This window comes from Rhineura floridana, chromosome 12 (assembly GCF_030035675.1).
Source record: "Rhineura floridana isolate rRhiFlo1 chromosome 12, rRhiFlo1.hap2, whole genome shotgun sequence".
NCBI lineage: Eukaryota > Metazoa > Chordata > Lepidosauria > Squamata > Rhineuridae > Rhineura > Rhineura floridana.
In genome coordinates, this window is record NC_084491.1 from 14,562,273 (window position 1) to 14,583,456 (window position 21,184).

The 21,184-nt window shown below is 44.2% G+C and overlaps 1 protein-coding gene across 1 annotated transcript; it reads right to left on the minus strand.

The window, feature by feature from the left end:
- Nucleotides 1–14,804: 14,804 nt before the first annotated feature.
- On the minus strand, nucleotides 14,805–16,933 carry LOC133368752 (homeobox protein Nkx-3.1-like). The gene is made up of 2 exons (XM_061593368.1): nucleotides 16,597–16,933; nucleotides 14,805–15,217 (listed from the first exon to the last, which is right to left on the minus strand). Exons 1-2 carry the CDS (start codon nucleotides 16,931–16,933, stop codon nucleotides 14,805–14,807), a joined length of 750 nt encoding a protein of 249 aa, XP_061449352.1.
- Nucleotides 16,934–21,184: the final 4,251 nt, after the last annotated feature.

Sequence of the window (21,184 nt, forward strand, 5' to 3'; positions counted from 1 at the left end):
CCTGCTGGATGAAGAAAAAAGCTCATCTTCTAGCCTGGTGTTCTTTTTCTGATGGTATGCGGCCCAATGCCTTTATGAAGTTCACAAGCAAACACAAAGATATCACAATTAAGCAGTTTTAAGCTCTGGGCTTAACAGCCTAATAGTGCCCTTTCCCTTTAGATTGGGGTGGTGAACGTGTGGCCCTCCAGATGCTGCTTGACACTTCCTATCTAGTCCTGTAGCTGGTGTGTGTGTAGGGAAATGGGGGCACTGTTCCCACTCAAGCTGTTCTCTTCCCCCCAATTTTTTTTTGGGGGAAATTGTCCTTTTAATTTGTGACATGACAGACAATGACAGCCTCCTTTTCAAGAATGACAACTTGTTTTAAAACAGGAACAATTTCAGAATAGGACTCTGAAAAATTCAGTGAATAATCCAGGGGGAGTGCACATTGAGAGACTCATCTGGAAGGGCCCCCAAGAGTCTGCTCATTCAAGCCTTTCTGTGACTGAGGGTGGATTTTTCATGCTCACAGTCACCCTGTAATTACTTAAGTGATCCTGAAAAAAAAAATCGTTATAACAACATAACCCTTGAAGAGTTAAATATTAGACCTTTATATTATGGGCTAGATTTACACTGCACTTGTTGGACTTCCCTTCGCTTTGCTTTTCAGTTTTAGTTTCAGTTGTGTTCTCTACCCAGTCAGCAATAAAGAATGATGCTTGTTTGCCTGTGGTAAGACTTATGAGTTTGTTTATTCTGTAATTACTATGATGTGTGGATTGGGTGCTTATTGCTAAATGGTGAAATAGAGATAACTTTAAAGTGATCTGAAAAAATATCTACCTAAGTTACCCTAAATTACTCTTTTAAAGCACTCACTATACTCACAATCATAGTGTTTATTTTTCTTCTTCTTTTCCCCGAGTACTTTGCAAAGGATGAAAACAGCCTTAGAGTAACAGAAATACTGCTGTGCACACTACAGGCTTGCTGACCACCTAGGCTGTAATGCAGGCCTAACGTCTGATTTTCCCAATGTGTGCAGTTCAATATGAGGCCTTTTCAGGGTTCAGTGACTCACAAGCATTTAGAAATTTCATTTTTTTTTTGCATTTGTAAACAAAGAACAGCTAACCTTAGTTTTGATTTAAAAAGTTATATTGCTTTAATTCTAGGAAAAACCAAAAGCATCAACTGTTCTAAAGTATGTTTTTTAGGTGCTATGCATCTTTTTAATCTCTGAAAAAGCATATCAGCACATGTGTCAAAGTTGTGTTCACTTCATTCATACCTTTAACTCTTATTCACTGATAGGCAAAAAACCTTGCGGTTTAAGAGCGTACCTATAGGCCACAGATATTTCTATCAAACTTTAAAAAGCAGGGAAATTGGGCAGCTATAGTGAATGCACCAGGGGAGCAGGAGACCTGACCTCCTCTCTGATATATTGTACTGCCCTACACATTTGTCAAAATGCAACCACAATTTGGGTTGGTCTTTCACAGTCCAATCCACTTGCTGTGTAGCTTGGAAGAATTGGATAAAGTGTGCCTCTGTGCATATGGTGAGTGGTGGCAATACCTGCCATCTCCAAAGATGGAGAATTATATTTTTGTATGTTTGTTGGTGTTCTTGCTTTGCCTCTTTCCTGTGTTACTAATGTTTCTACAGAGAATCTAAACTAGAAAATTTTATTTCCCTCATTATTCATCCTAGAAATTTGTGTCAAATTTATTTTTATTAATTTCAACACCTTTTTATTGGTCAATGTCATATGATGGTGAAGACAGCTTTTTGTATTTCAAATTGTTGGTTATGTTCTACTTCTATTTTGAGTGCATTAACAGTTCAATCTGAAGCTGCAGTTTGATGTAAAATCAGACTGATTACAATATGTTGCTACTTCAGCAATGACTCTAGCTGTTGGAAAAAAAAGAGGATGCATGTTTTCAGTCTGCTATGTTTAAACCACTTCATTTAAGGCAAGGTGGGCACGGTCAATTAAAAACATAGAGCACACCTAGAATTTTGCTAGAATATATTTCACCTCCCACTGTTTTATCTTGTGCAAATTGAGACACTCCTAAGGTCCACTGGAGACTATTCTGCAGAACAGTCAGTGCCATTATTCCACAATGATGTATGGAGTTTTTTTAGTGTAAATTTTGCAAAGTGTTGCTGTACTTCACATATTCACAGAAATAGAAACAAAAGAAAATGATTTCCTATAGGAAACTTCACTAAAATTGCAAAGGAAATCAGACATATTTAAAGTGACCATCTGAACTATATCAACTGCATTAATAATGTTGCTTCCTCCCTGCTAAAACAAGATCAGCACAGCACATGTCTTTTTTCTATTATTTGGGCTGATTGCACCAAATAATCACCATATGCTCAGAGACACGTTACCAAATTCTTCCAAGCTACACAGCAAGCGGATTGGACTGTGAAAGACCAACCCAAATTGTGTTTGCATTTTGACAAATGTGTAGGGCAGTACAATATCTCAGAGAGGAGGTCAGGTCTCCTGCTCCCCTGGTGTATTCACTATAGCTGCTGAATTTCCCTGCTTTTTAAAGTTTGATAGAAATATCTGTGGCCTATAGGTACGCTCTTAAACCGCAAGGTTTTTTGCCTATCAGTGAATAAGAGTTAAAGGTATGAATGAAGTGAACACAACTTTGACACATGTGCTGATATGCTTTTTCAGAGATTAAAAAGATGCGTAGCACCTAAAAAACATACTTTAGAACAGTTGATGGGCTGTGGGCTATAGGTACGTTCTTAAACTGCAAGGTTTTTTGCCTATTAATGAATTTCCCTGCTTTTTAACCCGGGAGGTAAGAAATGGGAACCTGTGCAAGCTTGTTGAGAATGGATTGATCATTTCCATGCTTATTGAGTTCAGTGGGATTTACTCCCCTGCAATCATGCTTAGGATAGGTGAAACTGACCACAGGGGATGGGGAGGGGAGGAGGAGGAAGAGGAGGAGGGAGGGGAGGTAAGGCAGAGGGGAGGACTGGGATGGGAGCAGGCAGGAGGGGGAGGGGAGGAGAAGGACAGGTTTGATCATTTGCATGTTTATTGAGTTCAGTGCGATTTACTCCTGTGCAATCATGCTTAAGATAGGTAAAACTGACGGGGGGGAGGCAGGAAGGGCTGGAGTGGGCAAGGGAGAAGGAAGAGGAGGGAGGAGGAAGGGAGAGGAGAGGGGAAGGAGGGGAAAAGCAGGTCTGATCATTTGCATGCTTATTGAGTTCAATGGGATTTACTCCTATGCAATCATGGTTAGGATAGGAAAAACTGACCATGGGGGAGGAGGAGGGGGAATGGGAAGGCGTTTATTGGAGGGGGCAAAGGAAGGGGCAGGGGAGAGCAGGTTTGATCATTTGCATGCTTATAGAGCTCAATGGTATTTACTGCCGTGCAATCATGCTTAAGATAGGTAAAACTGGCCATGGGGAGGAGGAGGAGGAGGAAGGGGAAGCAGGGGATTGGAAGGGGATGGGGAGGGAGGGACAAAGGAAGGGAGAGGGAAGGGGCAAGAGGGAGGGGATAGGAGGGAGATGGGAGGGTGGGTTTGATCTAGGGTTGCCAGGCTCAGGGCCTGAGAATGATTCTGTATCTTTAAGAGAAGAGAAAATTCAGCCAAGTGCAGGTTTTCTTGCAACACTGTAATGGGAAAAACCACAAGGTGGAATTCTGCCTTTCCCCTGCACAACTTTTAAAGATACAGAAGACCTCTTGGAGGCTGGGCCTGGTAACCCTAATTTGATCATTTGCATACTTTTTGAGTTCAGTAGAATTTATTTCTTTACAATCATGTTTGAAAATGGAAATGGACTGCCTCCAAGTCGACCAAACTTATGGTGATCCTTTGAATAGGGTTTTCATGGTAAATGGTATTCAGAGGTAGTTTTACCATTGCCTTCCTCTGAGGCTGAGAGGCAGTGATTGGCCCAAGGTCACCCAGTGAGCTTCATATAGCTATGTGGGGATTCGAACCCTGGTGTCCCAGGTCGTAGTCCAACACTGACCTGGGGGAGGGGGAGGAGATTGGGTGGGTGGGCACTGGGCAGAGGGGAAAACCCTTCCCTTTCCAAAAGGAAAACATTGTAAACAGTATCATTCTTTTTCGGGCTTTCTCCCACCTTTTTATTCTACAGCAGGCACATGTACCCTCCCACCCAAATTTAAACCAAAGCTGTCCCTGGCCACATCCACACCAGGCCTTTATTTCACTTTGGACAGTCATGGCTTCTCTCAAAGAATCCTGGGAAGTGTAGTTAGTGAAGGGTGCTGAGAGTTGCTAGGAGAGGCCCTGTTCCCCTCACAGACCTTCAATCAGAGTGGCTGACTGTTAAACCAGTCTGGGCACTGGAGCTCTGTCAGTGGAATAGGAGTCTCCACTCAGCACCCTTCACAAACTACACTTCCCAGGATTCTCTGAGGGAAGCCATGACTGTCTCACGTGAAATCAAAGTCTGGTGTGGGTGTGGCCCCCTGATTAGCCAAGCCCAGCAGCTGTGAGGCTTTTAGAACACTGACAGTTGGTTCTTACTGAGCATGCCCGACACTATCATAGGGTTCCAGCTAAAATGTGTTAAATTAATTAAAAATAAGCCAGGCATTTTTTTAACTTTTAAACTGCAGAAGATGAAGGTCAGAGTATGGGGCAAGGTCAGTATTAGGATTATAGGTACTCTGTGAACATGACTGATTTTTAATGAATTTCAACAGATTATGAGAAGTCTCAGAGAAAAAAGTCCAAAAGGGCTCTGGGGTTTTTCTCTCTTTTTAGACTTTGAACTCTCTGTTCTCTCTGACTGTTGTGTATCGCCATGATAATTGAGAGGGTTGTTAAGCAAGCGTTTCTGAGTTTTGTAAGGTTTTGTTTTGAAATGAGCTTAGGGGAAGCATCAGAATGGCATGGCGGGTATTTTCAATTTAACACTGCCGAATGCGAACAATCCACGCTGGTTATAGTATACAGCCACTCTCATTGCTGTATAATTATATTGGCTGTATTTGCAGTCCCTTAGTAATTTTGCCCTGCCCCTCTCTTTGGATGCCTAAACTGTATTTCTAAAAGCTCAACTGAAGTTTTAAGTTACAAGAATGCTAGAAATGTGGGGACTGAATGAAATTTTTATTTGGGTGGCAGAATTATCATTTAGGGGGCAATACCCTCATTTGCCCCTCCTGTCACTACGCCCCTGTCCCTATGTAAAATGTAATCAGCATAAAAGGGGAGCATGTTAGCCACTGAGAAGAGTCATTGTTATTTCATGCTAATTGGAGCCAATCAGAATGAAAGGAGGTGAGTCAGCCACTGAGAGGACTCCTCTCAGTAGCTAACACACAACCTCCCCTTTTATGCTGATTGGCTCCTAGGGACATCTGTTGTGATGGGATGTGAACTCGTTAGACAACATGGAGAGTAAGGGAGATGAGAGAAAGTGGAAAAGGGGATATGGTTGTGAGGTGGTGTGGCGTGACTATCATGAAGGGACTCTGCACTTCTGAATTCTTCTGCCACTACAAAAATGTTTTGTCTTATGAAACAAACAAACAAAAAGCCAATCATTTAATTCCTGGTGTTCATACTAAATTAACTTGACCTTTATATAGTCCACTATGTAAGTTAATATATTATCTGCATGAAGGAGGAGTAAAGAGGAAGGTCACTGCCTTTCCCTTCTCTTGGCCCTCACATCTTTTCGACCAGTGAGTGGGAGGGAGATTGGCTGGAACTATGTGCCTCCCGCCCCAATGACCCACCAAGAAATGTGGCTGCCCCACCTAACAAGGAAGGTTGGCTACAGGGCTGCTCGCACCATCAACAACATTAGAAAGGCTATGGGTCCCCTACATAGTAACAAGCTTTATACAGATTCAGACCATTGGCCCATCTAGCTCAGTATTGTCTACACCAGGTATGTGGAACCTTTGGCCCTCCAGACATTGTTGAAGTACAACTCCCACCAGCCTGAATAAGTGTGGCCAATGGCCAAGTGTGGCCAATGTAATTCAGCAACATCTGGAGGCCCAAAGGTTCCCCACACCTACTCTTATACTGACTGGCAACGGTTCTTCAGGGGCTCAGAAGGGAATCTTTCCCAACCTACCTTGAGATGCCAGGGATTGAACTTGGGGCCTTCTGCATGCAACACAGATGCTCTCCCCCTAGCCCTGCTTTAGATAGGAATGTATACTACTTCTGTGACTTCAAAATGTGGTAACCCAGCCCTACACTGTTTGGAAGACCTGCTGCTCATTCTGCTGAATAGGGCCCTGGACTTGTGTTACCAAATCTTGCCCTGAATGCACTACTGATGACCTTCCCCTATTTTCTCTGAACATTTAAGTTCTGTTTAGCCATCATGGCTTATAGTTGTTGATACAGCCATTCTCTATGGGCCATTATCACGCAGCAATAAATCCAGGCTTTATTTATTGCTGTGTTTGCTGAAAAGTTTAATCCTGGCTCTCTGGTCTGTGTAGTTGGGATGCATCTGTTTTGTTGCATTTACACTTTACATTTTAGATGTTCACTAGAAAAGTATAACCTGCAAAGAGATCCCATACGTATAATCCTGATTTTAAAAAATCACAACTGCATATGAAATAGTACTTTTGTCTCTTCAGAACCTTCTGCCAATCAATTTTTCTGGGTGCCTCCTGGGTTCTAGTGCTACACTCAGAAAAAAAGATGATATTTTGTCTTCCTCTTACTAGACTTTTTTACCAGTTAAAAAACTCTTGAGTCTTTCTTGACAAGGAAGGTACTCTAACTCCTCATCATCTTAGTGGCTGTTTTCTGTTGTTACCATCCATTCGGACACAACTTTATCAGAAGCAGGTCTCTTCCTTGGGAAATATTTCCTGGAGGAAACAAGCCAGAAGGGAGTAGGAGAGAATTATCATCATCATCATCATCATCATCATCATCATGTCTTCAAGTAACTTACAATGTTACAACTTTAACAATGTTAAAAACAAAAACAAATATATCAGTCTATAACAATAAAACAATACCACCCCCATACATCTAGATGCATGCATTCTGGTGCATTTAGGGAGAAAACTCAGTGAGCGCATGTGTGGGAGAACCAAGGCTAATATTTCAGCAATGAATTTCAAACACGAATTAATGCAGATGTTGGTGCTGATATGGCCTTATATATATATTTCTGCATTAAAACCAAAACCTGTCAATTAAGTTCTGAAAATGGGAGCAGTAGCCTCTAAGTCAGGCAATGGATGGACAATAAACTATGGGTGCAAAGAAAACATAGGCTGCAAGTCCTGTGGTCCCTGGGAAGGCATCACAGGGACCATGGGATGTTAAATCTCCCCTGATGTTGGATGCCCCCACCCTGCTACTGCAAAAACAGCTGATGCCTTGGCCCAACTGATGGTGGAACCCCAACACTGGTAGGGCTAAAAAGTGTTGGGGACAGTTCAGGTATGTGCTGGGGGAAGAGCAGGGTACAGACTTGGAGCCAAAGGATTTCTCCCAACAAGAGGGCAATAGTTTTTAAAAAACAAGCCACAAACTGATGAAGCACAAAGCGCTGCCCTCACTTCTGTCCTCCCATTGAGAGCCTGGTAGGGCTTTGAAGAAGGTGGTTGAACAGTTTTCAGATCCTCCCCCATTTTAGGATTATATCTTTAATCAGTGACAACTGGTGGCTCCATGTCAGTGGGGCAGTGGAATCTGCTCTTGGTTTTAGTCTGAACTTTTAAGGAGCTGTCCAAGCCTTAAAGGTGCTAATACAGGTGCCAGGCAACTCTCCCTAAGGAGGAACGCAAGTGAGGTGTCACAACAGAAGCACTGCCTCCAACAGTGGAGGCAGAACATAGTCATTGTGGGTAGGAGCTGTTGATAGCCTTATTCTCCATGCATTTGTCCAATCTTCTTTTAAAACCATCCAAGTTGGTGGCCATCGCTACCTCTTGTGGGAGTGAATTCCACAGTTTAATTATGTGCTGCATTAAAAGTTTTAAGTGTAGCTGTTCACAAACTTTCTAGCCCCCAGGGAATGTTGGAAAGGACCCTTGGGTCATATTCTAGGCATGCACACTAAATTCATGGGATGTGCCAGCCAGGCCTTTTAGGCCTAACCTACCACCCTGTATGAACTGAGAATCAAGCAAAGAATGAACCCAATGCTGTGGGGGATGTGCAGTAATGCTAAGCAAGCGACACTTCAGGGAAGCTTGTTCTTCAATTAGAAATGTCACTATGGAGCTTCAGAGAAGCTTTCAGGGAACCCCAAGCTTCCTTAAAATAAATCCAAAATCTCCTAGTTTGGTTATCTCTTCTTTCAAGGAAGAACCTTGGCTCAGCGGAGGAGCACCTTCTTTGAATGCAGAAGGCCCCAGATTCAGTCTCTCACATCTCCAGGTAGGGTTGAGGGAGAGAACCCTTTCTGAAACCCAGGAGAGGCACTGCCAGTCAGGACAGGCAACACTGAGCTAGATGGACCAGTTGTCTGACTCGGTATAAGGAACCCTGCTATGTTCCTATGTAGTGGAGGCTGATCCACTGGGGCATGTGGGGCATTGCCCCACCATCCTCAATCTGTCTTCACCTACCCCCACCTGTCTACCTTCTTACTTACTGCCAGTCCAGGGGGTGGCAGCACTGTAACAGTGCTTTTTCTTCCCTTGTCTCAGTGTTGCCCTTGTAGAACTCAGCAGGGAGGAGCATGGGGACAAAACTAGAATTAGTTGGCTCTAACCACCCCTCTGATTGACTCATGTTCTGTCTGCTGTTGGGGCCACCTGCATTCTGCCCCACTGGTCCCAACGGGCACCAGCCACCACTGTTCCTATGCTATGTTGATCAGTAGGGAAATCAATTTTAAACTGGTCTCTCTCTCTCTCTCTCTCTCTCTCTCTCTCTCTCTCCAGCCATTTTGACTGTGGTGCATGACTATAATGATAAATGAAACAGAAAATGCTACAGATTGCTTTTCCTTCCAACGAACAACCACATTCATTCAACTGTAACTTATTCCACCCTTCAATATCTCACAAAGGCAATTCTGTTGGGATTTTAGCAGTACGCACATTAATTTAAAATTGATCAGTTAAAACAAAAAGGAGATGATTAAGTGGCTAAAAAAGCTGAACCAACTGGCAGCCCTAGAAGAAACATTTGTGTACTAATGAAGACTACAGTGGCCACATTCACACCAGACATTCCACTTTAAACAGTCACGGCTTCCCCCAGAGAATCCTGGGAAGTGAGGTTTGTGGAAGGTGTTGAGAGTTGTTAGGAGACTCCTGTTCTCCTCACAGAGCTACAGTTCTCAGAGTGGTTTAGCAACCAATCCCTTCCTACTGAGAATCACATGGCTAGGGAATGTTTCAGTGGCTAAATCTCTGCCTATATGGCAAGTAGCAAAAGAGTCTTGTCAACAAGAAGCAAAGCTGGAAACTCTGGTAAGATATTGGCCACACATTACATTTTCTTTTCCAACATTATGAGATGCTTTTGAAAGATCACAACATTTTGGGGAGATGGGAGAAATAGAGGGATAGTTTCCAAATATTCTTATACCAAACAAACCTATTAAAGTGGATTTACAGCACCATTCTATGCATGTCTATTCATTCACAAAGAAGTCTCGCTGAGATCAGTGAGATCTATTGAACTCAATGGGGCTTGCTTCTGAGCATACATGTATAGGATTGCACTGCTACCTATTGTTTGTCAGAGAGTTAATCTTGTGGTTATATGGGTGCATTTAATTATACGGAGGGATAACACATAGCAGACTTGTGAAATCTGGAACGCCAAAGTGGGTTTTAAACAATAAGTTGGTTATTCAGACCCATTGCTAATATGTGTAATAACATTTCTCACGGCTGACAACAAAAGAATAATTTCCACAACAGCAGAAAAGTAATGTCAAAACTTGCCATTAGCTGGGAAGTTTATATAATTTATTATCTCAATTAATTTTGTTTAAAAAAAAGAACAGAAGGAAAAACAAAGAGCAGCAATCATTATAAAATCATATAACTTGGTTAAGGCTGTAGTTCTAAACAAACACACTTACTAAGGAGTAAGTCTCATTGGACACATTGGGATTTACTTCTTGGTAGATATGCTTAGTAGTGCAAAGCTCATCTGAGAGAAAGCCCCAATGAACTCAGCTGGGCTTTCTTCTGAGCAGGCATACATAGGATCACACCAGCAGCGTGCAAATATATGCACACTAGCAATCAACACCACTGAATAAAATAAGACCTACTTCCAAGTAAATAGGCGTACCATTTTGGATTGTAAATTATACTAAGTCTAAGCGTATTATTTTGTTGGTGCATAAATTGTGTGATTTTGAGCATCATGCCGCCTCTTTATAAGTTGTTTCTACCAGTTCAACCTGAAGGTAGCAGCTCATAGTCCTACACATAAAAAGCTAGTGTGTCAGAGAAGGCAAAGGTAGGACCTTTCTTCTATTCATGCTTAATTTTTGTGTGCAGGTGGATTATTTATGGGAGAGGACTCCATCGCAGAAGGGATGCAAGTTTGCTGCCATCATAAGATGCAGTGTCTTCTTTGCAGGACAAACTAACCTGCAAAACAAACAAACAAACAAAAAAACCCCACAAACAAAGCAAGCAAGCAAACAACGTTGCTTCTGTCCTTTGTCAGGTTCCCTGGAATGTAGAAGTGAGGAAGTGAAATGGGCAAGAGGAGTGCTGGGGCATCTTCTAAAAAGTAAACATATACTAATGCAATAGATAAGGTTTGTGAAATGGCTAGAGAAGGACAAGCCCCATTGAAGTCTGGTTCTTCACAGTTCTGCATGAGGATAGAACTAAATCCCCGCTATCACATTTCTGGACAGCTTTTTCATGAAAAATCCATGCAGAAACATAATTGTTAAAAATACAGTAGGGCCCTGCTTTACAGTGCTTCGCTTTATGGCGCTTCGCTAATACAGTGGTCTCAATTAGACGCAATTAGACTAAAGCCCCACTCATATGGTGCTTGTTCCGCTTTTTCGGCGGTTTTCAGGCGTTGCGCACCATTCTATTCGATGAGTTCCGCTTTACAGCAGTTTTCGCTTTACAGCGGGGGTCCAGAACATAACCAGCCGTATGAGTGGAGCCATACTGTAGTACAAAGTATTTAAGAGTAGCAATATAAGAAGGCATAGTTTTCCATTCTGCCCTGTATTTGCTGCATGCAGCACTTTTTCTGTTCCACTGCAGCTCGTCTTCAGCCAAGCCCTATGTAATTTATCTCACTATGATGAAATCACATAACTTACATAATTTATTTAATCAGTTATGTAAGTTACATTTTTACATTATTATTACCCCATTTATTTCAATGCAAAGGAAATACGATGCAAACGGAGGGAGAAGTAATCAATTATGTATCATTTATGGACTGAAAGCAACAACAAGTTCTATGTGAAGGATTGATTTCTGTTCTGGGCATGGGATGAACATTAGCAATTGCTGCTCCCCTTTCTGTTTTCATCTGAATACTCCAACATTCTTACTTGAGGTGGTCCACGTGGTGAGAGGATGGGAGCTGTAGTCCAGCAACATGTAGAGCAGCTGTGAGGAACCTTTGGCCCTCCAGATGTTGCTAGAAGGATCATCCCTGGCCATTGGCCATACTTGCTGGGGCTGATGGGAACTGTAGTTCAGCAATATCTAGAGGGTCAAAGGTTCCCCACACCTGATATAGAGAGCTGCAGTTCCCTCCCATCCCCTGGTTTGAAGGTACTAACAAGCACTCCCACAATTGATTGAAACAGGGAGGGAGTCCTTTCCTTCTAAAGATTAAAAAAAAACCTTTGAAAATGCATGAAATGATGGCATGGGGAGGTAGGAGTTGTGCCAGTTGTAATGGGGCACCAGAGATCCAGGATCTCAGGGGGTCTTAGACCCCTTACTTTTTTGGGAGCAGGTTCCTGGCAGGTTCCTGTTTCCAGCATCCTGCGAGCCAATCAGCATGAAAGGGGAGTGTGTTAGCCACTGAGAATAATCTTCTAACATGCTTCCTTGAGTTTTCCTGCTGATTGGAGCCAATCAGAGTGAAAGGAGGTGAGTCAGCCACTTAGAAGTCTCTTCTCAGTAGCTAACACATTCCCCTTTCATGCTGATTGGCTAATACGGACGTCTGTTGTGGAAGAAGGCATGCTTGGAAAGGATTGAGGCAATGATGACAAAGAGCATGCAAGCAAGCGAGGGGGCATGGCATGACTATCATGAAGGAACCCTGCACTTCTGAATTTGCCACTCTACTACAGTACTGATGGGCACCTTCACAGATCATCACGCTCACACAACCCAAGTCCACACATAATTGCCACGTGGCACCACAACTGAGGCATGGGAATCCACATTATTCAAACAGCTCAACTGAAGGTTGGGAAAGGGAGATCCTTCCAGTTTTAGCAAACAGATTTTTTTCTTTAAGGAAATTCTCTCTGCACTAACTGTTTAAACACAGGGCTCCCTGAACCTTTTAGATGAAGCCCAATTCTCTCCCTGCCCTGGAATTAAAATTGGACAAATGCTTCATCTCCCACCCCCGAAGAGGTTTACTTTCAGAGAAAGAAAAAGTGAAAACCCTCCCAAGAGGAGCCCAGCCCCTTGTATTGTAAGGAAAGGCTGTAGTTCAGGGGCAAAGCACGTGCTTTGCACGTGGACAGGCCCAGGTTCAGTCTTACTTGGCATCTTCTGGTAAGGTGGGAAAAGTTTCCTGTCTAAAATCCTGGAGAGCCACTGCTAGTCAGTATTATAGATCAGTGGTCCCCAAACTCCTCCCATCCCCACAGACCACTTGAAAATTGCTGAGGGTCTTAGAGGACCACTAAACGATGTTTCTGCCTGTTGTAGCAATTGCGATGTGCTGTGCTAGGTGCTGTCTGGTTTTTAATTGTATTTTTGTTGCTTCTATTTCTTATATTGTATTTTATTGTATTCAAACTGTAGTACAATAAAATTCAAGATAAGAAATAAAAGAAGCAATCAACATACAATAAAAAGCAATACAAATATTTAATGTGGACAAGCTGCTGACCGCCTGGATGAAGCTCGCGGACTGAAGTTGGGGAACCCCTGGTATAGATAATACTGAACTAGATGGGCCAAAGCTGTGTATAAGGCTGCTTCCTATGTTCCTGCATCATTGCTCTGGGCACACATTCTACACAAAAAGAAGGCAAAGCCAGAGCAGTCATTCATACAGAGACACAACAGGCAGTGTGATGCTGCTGCACCTCTGCACCTGAAAGAGGTGCATCAAACTTTGATACACTGGAGTTCTTTGTTGCGGAAGAAGCCTGACTGGAAAACAGCAAAGGCCAGAGCAGTTTATCACGGAAAGAGTCTCAGACAGCAATGAAGGGAGTTGTGTTAGACTAGGTAAGACTATTTGGTCATCTCACCTAGTATTGTCCACCATGACTAACAGCATCTTTTCAGAGCAGGAGTAGTCAATGTAGTACTCAACAAATGTTGTTGGATGACACCTCCCATGATTCCTGACCACTGGCCATGCTGGCTAGGGCGGATGGGGAAATGGAGTCCAACAATATTAGTCTTCAGCGGGTGGATCATGACTCACTCCTGCAGGGACAGCTAACTGGGGGCTTCTAGAGGACTCCCAATGCCTCTCTGTCTCAGCCAGCATGGCCCATGGCCAGGGGTGATGGGAGGTGGAGCCTAAAAAATCTGGAGGATACCATGTTGGCTCTCCGCACTACAGGATCGCAGCCTGACCTAAGGCAGATCACATAAGCAGCACCATCAGCATACAAATATATGATTAAAAGATAAGAAGTGGGTCCCCAAAAACATTTTTGGGTGTCAGCCAGGTCAGAAAAGGTTCAAGACTACTGTGCTACTGGATCTTTCTTACTAGAGATGCCAAGAAATAAACTGGGGACATTCTGCATGCAAAGCATGTGCTGTCCCACTGAATTCTGGTCTCTGCCTGGTAGCAGGCTGCCTCTTCTGTGGATGGGTATTTCTGGGGTTCCATTATCCAATGCATTTCTCACAGTATAAGAGCAGATCTTTACCTACACACAGAATGTGCCTCACTACACAAGCTGGGAATTACTTTGCAGCATGACTTTGAGGAAAGGTGTCATAATTAGGGATGGAAGAGAAATTTGATTCAGTTTGCATAATCCTAAATCACATTTCTGAAATAATATGCAAACCAAAGCACAGCCATCCTTCAGAATTCTCCGAATTTTGCAGTGCAGTTCTCAGGCCTAGTAACTGTACAAAAAATTGCATACGCTGGGGTAAAGTTGCATAAAAATGCATATATTAGTGAAAAAAACATACAAAAATACATTATATTAGCGAATATATTAGGCAAAATTGCACAGAAACATGTATATTAGGACAACTTCACACTAAAATGTTTATGAATTTTCATAAGGACCTTCTTAATTTTTTTTTGTTTGCAAACTTATGTGGAAATGTTGAGAACTAAATTTAAGACTGGAAAAAATGAGAAACTGGGTGAACCTGAAACTGACAGATTTCCCCATTCCTAGTCATGATCCCTTGCAGTAATGGCTGCATATTTTTATAGTTAGTTTGCGTGCCATCGGGATTGCCTTGCAACAAGCACAGCCCAACCCAGAATTAGATCAAGAGCACTGTGCAAGTTTCCTGGACTTCTCAAGGTGGAGGAGTAAGAAAGGATGCCACTTATCTCTGGCAAATCCATCCCACTGTCACCAAGCCAGTGGCTGGATGGTGGTTGAAGAATGCTTGCAGACCATGTAACAAGGAAGTAGCTCCATCTGAGTTACCACAAGACTGGGCTCCAGCTATTCAAGTAGCATACATAGGGGTTGTACTGGTAGCTATGGTACACAGAAAGGGCTAGCGTAGCCCTGGAGAAGTCATGTTCTTTGAAGGCCGGGATGGCAGAGCGCTTGTCAAGCCCACTGAGTTCTGAGGCTAGCTGCTTCCGCTTGGTCTTATACCTTCTGTTCTGGAACCAGATTTTCACTTGGGTTTCGGTGAGCTTCAGGTTCTTGGCTAAGTGGGCACGCTCCGGTGCAGATAGGTATTTCTGGTGACTGAACTTCCTTTCAAGCTCGATGACCTGAGTATGGGAGAAGGCAGCCCGGGAACGCTTCTGCTGCTTTGGGGGTCTCAGTAAAGATCTGGGAGGAGGGTTCTCACAGCTAGAGAGGCAGGTCTCTGCAGACGGATCTAGTAGGCAGAGAGGGGAAACGTTACAACCCTTGTCATGTACTTTTGCCAATATCAAAAAACAAGAGAGAGAAAATCCCTGACCAAAAGTAATTCTGAGGCCACATCCACACCATACATTTAAAGTACTATGATACCAATTTCAACAGTCATGGCTTTCCCGAAAGAATCTTGGGAACTTTAGCTTGTTTAGGATGCTGGGAGTTGTTAGAGACCCCTATGCCCCCCCAGAGCTACAATTCCCAGAGTCCCTGAATGGGGTGATAACAAGGCTTTCAAGCATGTTTGCAACGGATTAGCATAAAGGAAGTCAGGCAATAAGGAAAATAATCTATCAAGGGCTGCAAACTATTCCTTTTTTAAAAAATGGGGTTCCTGCTTCAAGCTCAAAGTTTAAATGGTAAACTGCAAGACAGTTTGTATTTCTAACTAAAAGCTAAAGGTTTCATTCCAGGAGGCCTTTTGTTACAACTCAAATGTGTGCGACAAGTTGAACCTATGCAGTCAGAAGTAAGCACTACTGTACTGAGTTCACTAGAGCTTATTCCCAGGAAACCAGATATAGAATCACAGTCATGTGGATCCTAATAAATTCATTCCCACGACTCACACGCAGCAGAATCAGGTGGCAATGAAGCAGCAGAACAGACTGTACCATTACAGACTGCAAAAGAGGGGGACATTTGAATAGCCCCCATATATAAAATAGCCCCTTCCTGCAAGAGGAAAACTAGCACAGCAGAGGCCCAGACTATAACAACCTTAGTCTCCACTATGCTAATTTTCTTCTGGCAGGGACTTACAAAAATGTGGAGGACAGTTTACAAAATGGTACCCAGTTCCCCAACATGCAGGTTGAAGTGGTGCATTCTGCTCTGCGACCTTGATGCACACAGCGGCCACTACGGGGGGGGGTACGGGGGTTCCAAAGTGGGGGAAGTGCCCACCCCAAACAAGGAGCTCATCCCAACTTAGCATATTTCACTCACTTAGAAATAAACTTTGCCCCTTCTGCGCCCCTCCTGAATTTTTTTCTGCTGTCTGCGTCCCCCCGCCCCCGAAATATTTTTCTGGTGCCTTGCTGGCCACTACAGAATCCCAAAATCTGACTGTCGAGCTAAAAGTCTTGCAGTCTTATAAAAAAGCTATTTATTCGTGTCCTTTCATCCAGCCCTTCCTCCAAGGGGTCCAGAGCAGCATATATTGTATTCCCGGACATTTTTATCCTTGCAACAACCCTGCAAGGTGGGCTGAACAAAGAAATAGCGAACTTCGAGGGCCAGCGGGGATTTGCACAGGGTGCTCTCCCAGTCCGTGCCAGACACTCACCACACTGGTTCTCATAGCTACGAAGCTAGGACGAGCTCCCCTCCCCTTACCTGTGGCATCCCCCTCGCAAGGCTTCTCGGAGACTCGGACAGCTCCGGCAGGGAGAAGATCCCTCTGGGCGGCCTCCAAGGGACAGAGCCCTTGCGGATGCTGCTGCGACGGCGGCGCCTGCCCGGCGTTCCTCGCTGCCTCCGGCTCAGAGGTAAAAGCGCCCGCGCCGGCCCTCGCCCCTCCAGAGCCACCCTGGCGCAGAATGTCTTGGATGAGGAAAGAGGTCAGCTGCTTGGGGCAAGCGGCGGCGGCGGCAGCATCCCCCCCGCCGCCGGGCAGGAGCTGCTGCTTCTGCGGGCGGCAGGTGGAGGCGAGGCGCTGCCCGGTTTCCTGCATGAGCTACGGCAGGGTGCTTTGACGCCGCTTGTCCAAAAGGGGGCGTCTCGATGCTCGGCCGAAAGTTTCGCTCCCGAGTCCAACTGGACGGTTCCCACCCGCCTGGAGGGTCATTTATGAAGGGTGGCGGAGGGGAGGCTGGCCCCTCGCTCCCGATTGGTGACTCCGGCGCAGGGGGAACGCCTTGCGGGCCTCCCTCCGAGAAGCCGGCCATCCCCGAGCTCCGGGGTGCGCTTTCAGATCACGCTGCTCCCGCTTCCTTGGATCCTTTTCTAATAATAATAATAATAACAACAATGCGATCCTGAGGCGGCGCACATAACTTGGGAGGGCGGTGTCTTGAGCCTGCGGACGGTGCTGCAATCCTGTACGTGTCTACTACTCGGAAGTAATTTATTAAATTCTATTGAGTTCAATAGGTCTTCCTCGCGGATGTGTGTCTGCACTTAGGACGGCAGCCTGAGACTTAACAGATGGGGGCTTTGCCCGTTTACTCCAAAGTAAGTTCTTCTGCCTACTGGTTATGTCAAACTAGGACCTGAGAGCCCAGGGTTCAATTCCCCACACTCAGCCTTGAAAGTGCACTGGAGGACCTTGGGCCAGTCACAGGCTGTCAGCCTAATCTACCTTACAAGGTTGTTGTGAAGATAAAATGGAGAGAGGGAGAACCATGTATATGCCACCTTGAGCTTTCTTGGGGAAAAGGTGGGATATAAATGTAATTCATTCATTAGTTAAAATTCTGAATTTAGTGAGACTTAGTCCTCCTATGTAATCAAAATGCGGGCTCCTGTTCCTCCCCTTCCCCATTTAATTTCTGCCCCGCCTCATTTATGTAAACAAGAACAAAAAACAGACAAGCAACCTTGTTGCCAAGGACACATTCAGCCCCTGTGTGGAGCACCGCTAAGTCACTTCTGAAAGTTGTTAATGTGGTATAGAACGCAGAAGAGACCCACCGACGTTTAAAAGTGTTCAGAAGCTGTTCACCTTATCTCAGCAGTTCTTACACAACCCTCTGAGGTAGGTCATATATAGTCAGTCCATATGTTCATGGGAAATGCACAAACTGTTTTATTTATTTATTTATTCCATTGTTATCCCTCCTTTCCTCCAAGGAGCTCAAGGTTTTGGTTCTTTCCCTTTTATCCTCATAACAACCCTGTGAGGTAGGTTAGGCTGAGAGTGACCGGAAGATCACCCACTGAGCTTCATGGTTGAATGGGGATGTGACCATTGGTCTCCCAGGTCCTAGTCTGACACTCTCGCTACTTCACCAAGTACCTCAAAAAGTTATACTGCACAACAGGAATCTCCACTGAGTTCAGCTGGACCTACTCCACAGTACGTGTGCAATTGCATACTTACCTAGGAATAAGGTGAAAGATTTATATGATCTGAAGAGAAACCAGAGTTCTACTAAATGGTCAGTGAATAGAAAGTTTGCAATTACAAGAGATGAATTTAGCTCAATATCAATTTTACTGTTTTTCCCCAGTAAGGAAGAAGGTTTGTCCCTGCTGCAGTTGAGCTTTTTGTGACTTAACTGATGAAGGAAGGACACTTCCGAGGTATATCTCATGACCAGAGGTTCTGTGCATGTGGCTCAGGGGCTGTGGAGACTACTGTGCTTATTGTCAGGGATGGGGAAATGAGGATCACATTCCTTTCTGGAAAACCTTTTGAGGGCTGTATGCCAGTGGTGAGAGGAGCTAGAGACAGAGGTGGGTGGAGCAATGAATTCAAATTTTACCTTTGTATATACACCCCCCTATCCTCCATCTAGGCAAGCAAAAGGCATTACAGTATCACATTCCAGCTGGTAAAAAACACTCAAGGAGGGTGCAAAGCAGAGCCAGTGAGGAGTGTAGTCTGGGGAGAGTTCTGAGGCTTAGATAGAAAGGCTTGGAGGGCCACGTTTGGGCTTGAGAGTCACTTCTCACCCAGTTTAAGTAATCTGCAAGTGAGCATCCATGTTTAGCTGGCATCCTTTGGCCTAATTCCACCAATGTCAATAAAAGCTGTGCAGATTGACACTAGCTTGGATCCTGGCTTGACGTGCTCAATTTGCAATGCTGTATGTTAGGCAGACACTTTCTGATATGCTTTTAGCTTGCTCTGTGCACTCCCTAACAATTCTTAATGATCCCTTCCCTCCCCCTGCAGTCAGTTTTGCATCCTAAGCAGCCTTTTTAGGAAACTTCAGTAGGTGATCATAACTCGACCCCTCAGTCCCCTTAGCAGTCACAAAGGAACAATTTATGAAGCAATAGGAAACCAACAGTATTATTCTGAGAGCACTTCACTGTCACCCTGCCCTCCAACAGGACATCCTCCCGATTCCAATCCCCCAGCTTCTGGAGAGCAAATTAAGATTGGTGGCTGGCTGTCAAAACGATTAGATGGCTCACAGACTGGGTGGCCTGTGCAATGCTGTCCTCCCAGTCTGCTCAACAGCTTAGCTACACTCCTTCACCTGTAATGCACATTGAGAATGTTTGCTTTAGGACTGGGGGAAATGACCTTCTCACACTCTGACAGGGAGGGTAAGTTTGGGAGGGTGAAGGGAGCAACCTGAGACCTCCGGCAGTGACCACCATTTATCTTCCCGTTCAACTCTGTTGGGAATGAAACAAGGATGCTAGCATTACTGGCTCCTTGGATCCATCCATTGGCTGTCCATTTATTAGGAAGTCCTCTTTTGTTCATCTGTGTCTTTGGAAAATATTCTGATTGGCTTCAGTAGACCAAGAACTTTACCATAGCCATGACAAGTGTATTGGGTAGCACCTGTGCCCCCATGGAAAGCTCATTGATTGATGGGTGGTTGATCTATTGCAGCAGTCCTTAATTCCCTCCTCTCCCATGGACCACTTGAAAACTTCTTGGAGGACCATTTCATAAAATTTTTGTTGTTCTGCAAATCAAAGTACATACATAACTCATACATTCATAATATAACCACAGTCCTGCCTTTCTAATGCAATGGATGACCTGTTTTTGTAAGCAAAGTTTTGTGTAGTCTGTCATCAGAAATAAATGAATAAATAAATCAAAGAAGGAAAGACAGGGCAAGCTGCAGATATTACTGACTGTTCTGCAAACTTTCTGCAGAGCACCTGGATGGAGTTTATGGACCACCAATAGTCTGTGAATCTGTCAGGAACTGCTGACTACTGCCCCATGTGGCAAGCTGTGTCACTACAGCTTCTCAGCGAAGAGCCTTCCAGATTGGTTCCTCCTGGGCAGGAAGGAGTATGAAAGGACTTCCTGTCTCAGTGGAGCTTTGCTTGAGCAACAAGTTCTGGTCTTGCTCTTTTGGCCTGATGTCTAGGCACAGTCTACTGGGTCTACCTTCTGGTTTGTCATCTGATCCTGATTATTCTATAGTTTTGACTCTTGGCTTGGGGAAGGGCTGTAGGTCAGTGATAAAGCATCTGCTTTGCATGCAGAAGTTATAAGGTTCAATCCTTGGCATTTCCAGGGCTGGGAAGGACTCCTGCCTGAAACCTTGGTGAGGTGCTGCTGATCAGGGCAGACAGTTCTGAGCTAGATAGACCAATGGTCTGACTTGGTATAAGTCAGCCTATGTTTTCTTACCTTACTTTCTGGTTGCTCTCAGCAACTGATTGCCCTTAGTTCGTGCCTCCTGACACTCTCCAGGCCACTGGCTGTGACCCCATCTTTGACAGGATCAAAGACTGTGAACCTCTAATCTGCTTTATATTACTATATTTGTTACGTTACCTGTACTCTTCTTTTTTACTGGATGTTAATATGCAGTTCAGTCCTTTGAAGGCCCTTTAGGCCAAAAAGTTGGTATATAAATAAATTTGACTCATCATTGCCCTTGATTTTCTGACCCAATGGTTGAGCATGTCACTGATGCTCCCTTGGATTTCTCAGAGGCTGTAGAAAAGTGGGAACACCAGGTTTCCATATGTGGTGGTGCAATGTGGAAGGCTTGTTTTTCATATATAGTTATATGCCACTCTCTGACCCCATATAGCTCAACCGAGCAATAATGATTCTAAAATAAAATTGGAAAAGCACAGTACTGCTATGACAGCATAGTAATAACTGCTCCCTGAAGATCAGACAATGTCAAAACACACCCTAAAATCCCTGCTCATTGGTTAAGCTTGGTGGGCAGCCTTGGGGGGAATCACTGTCTCCTCACCTATTTCACAGGACTTGTTGTGAGGCTAAACCACCACTCAGCATAGAAACACAGGAAGCTGCCTTATACTG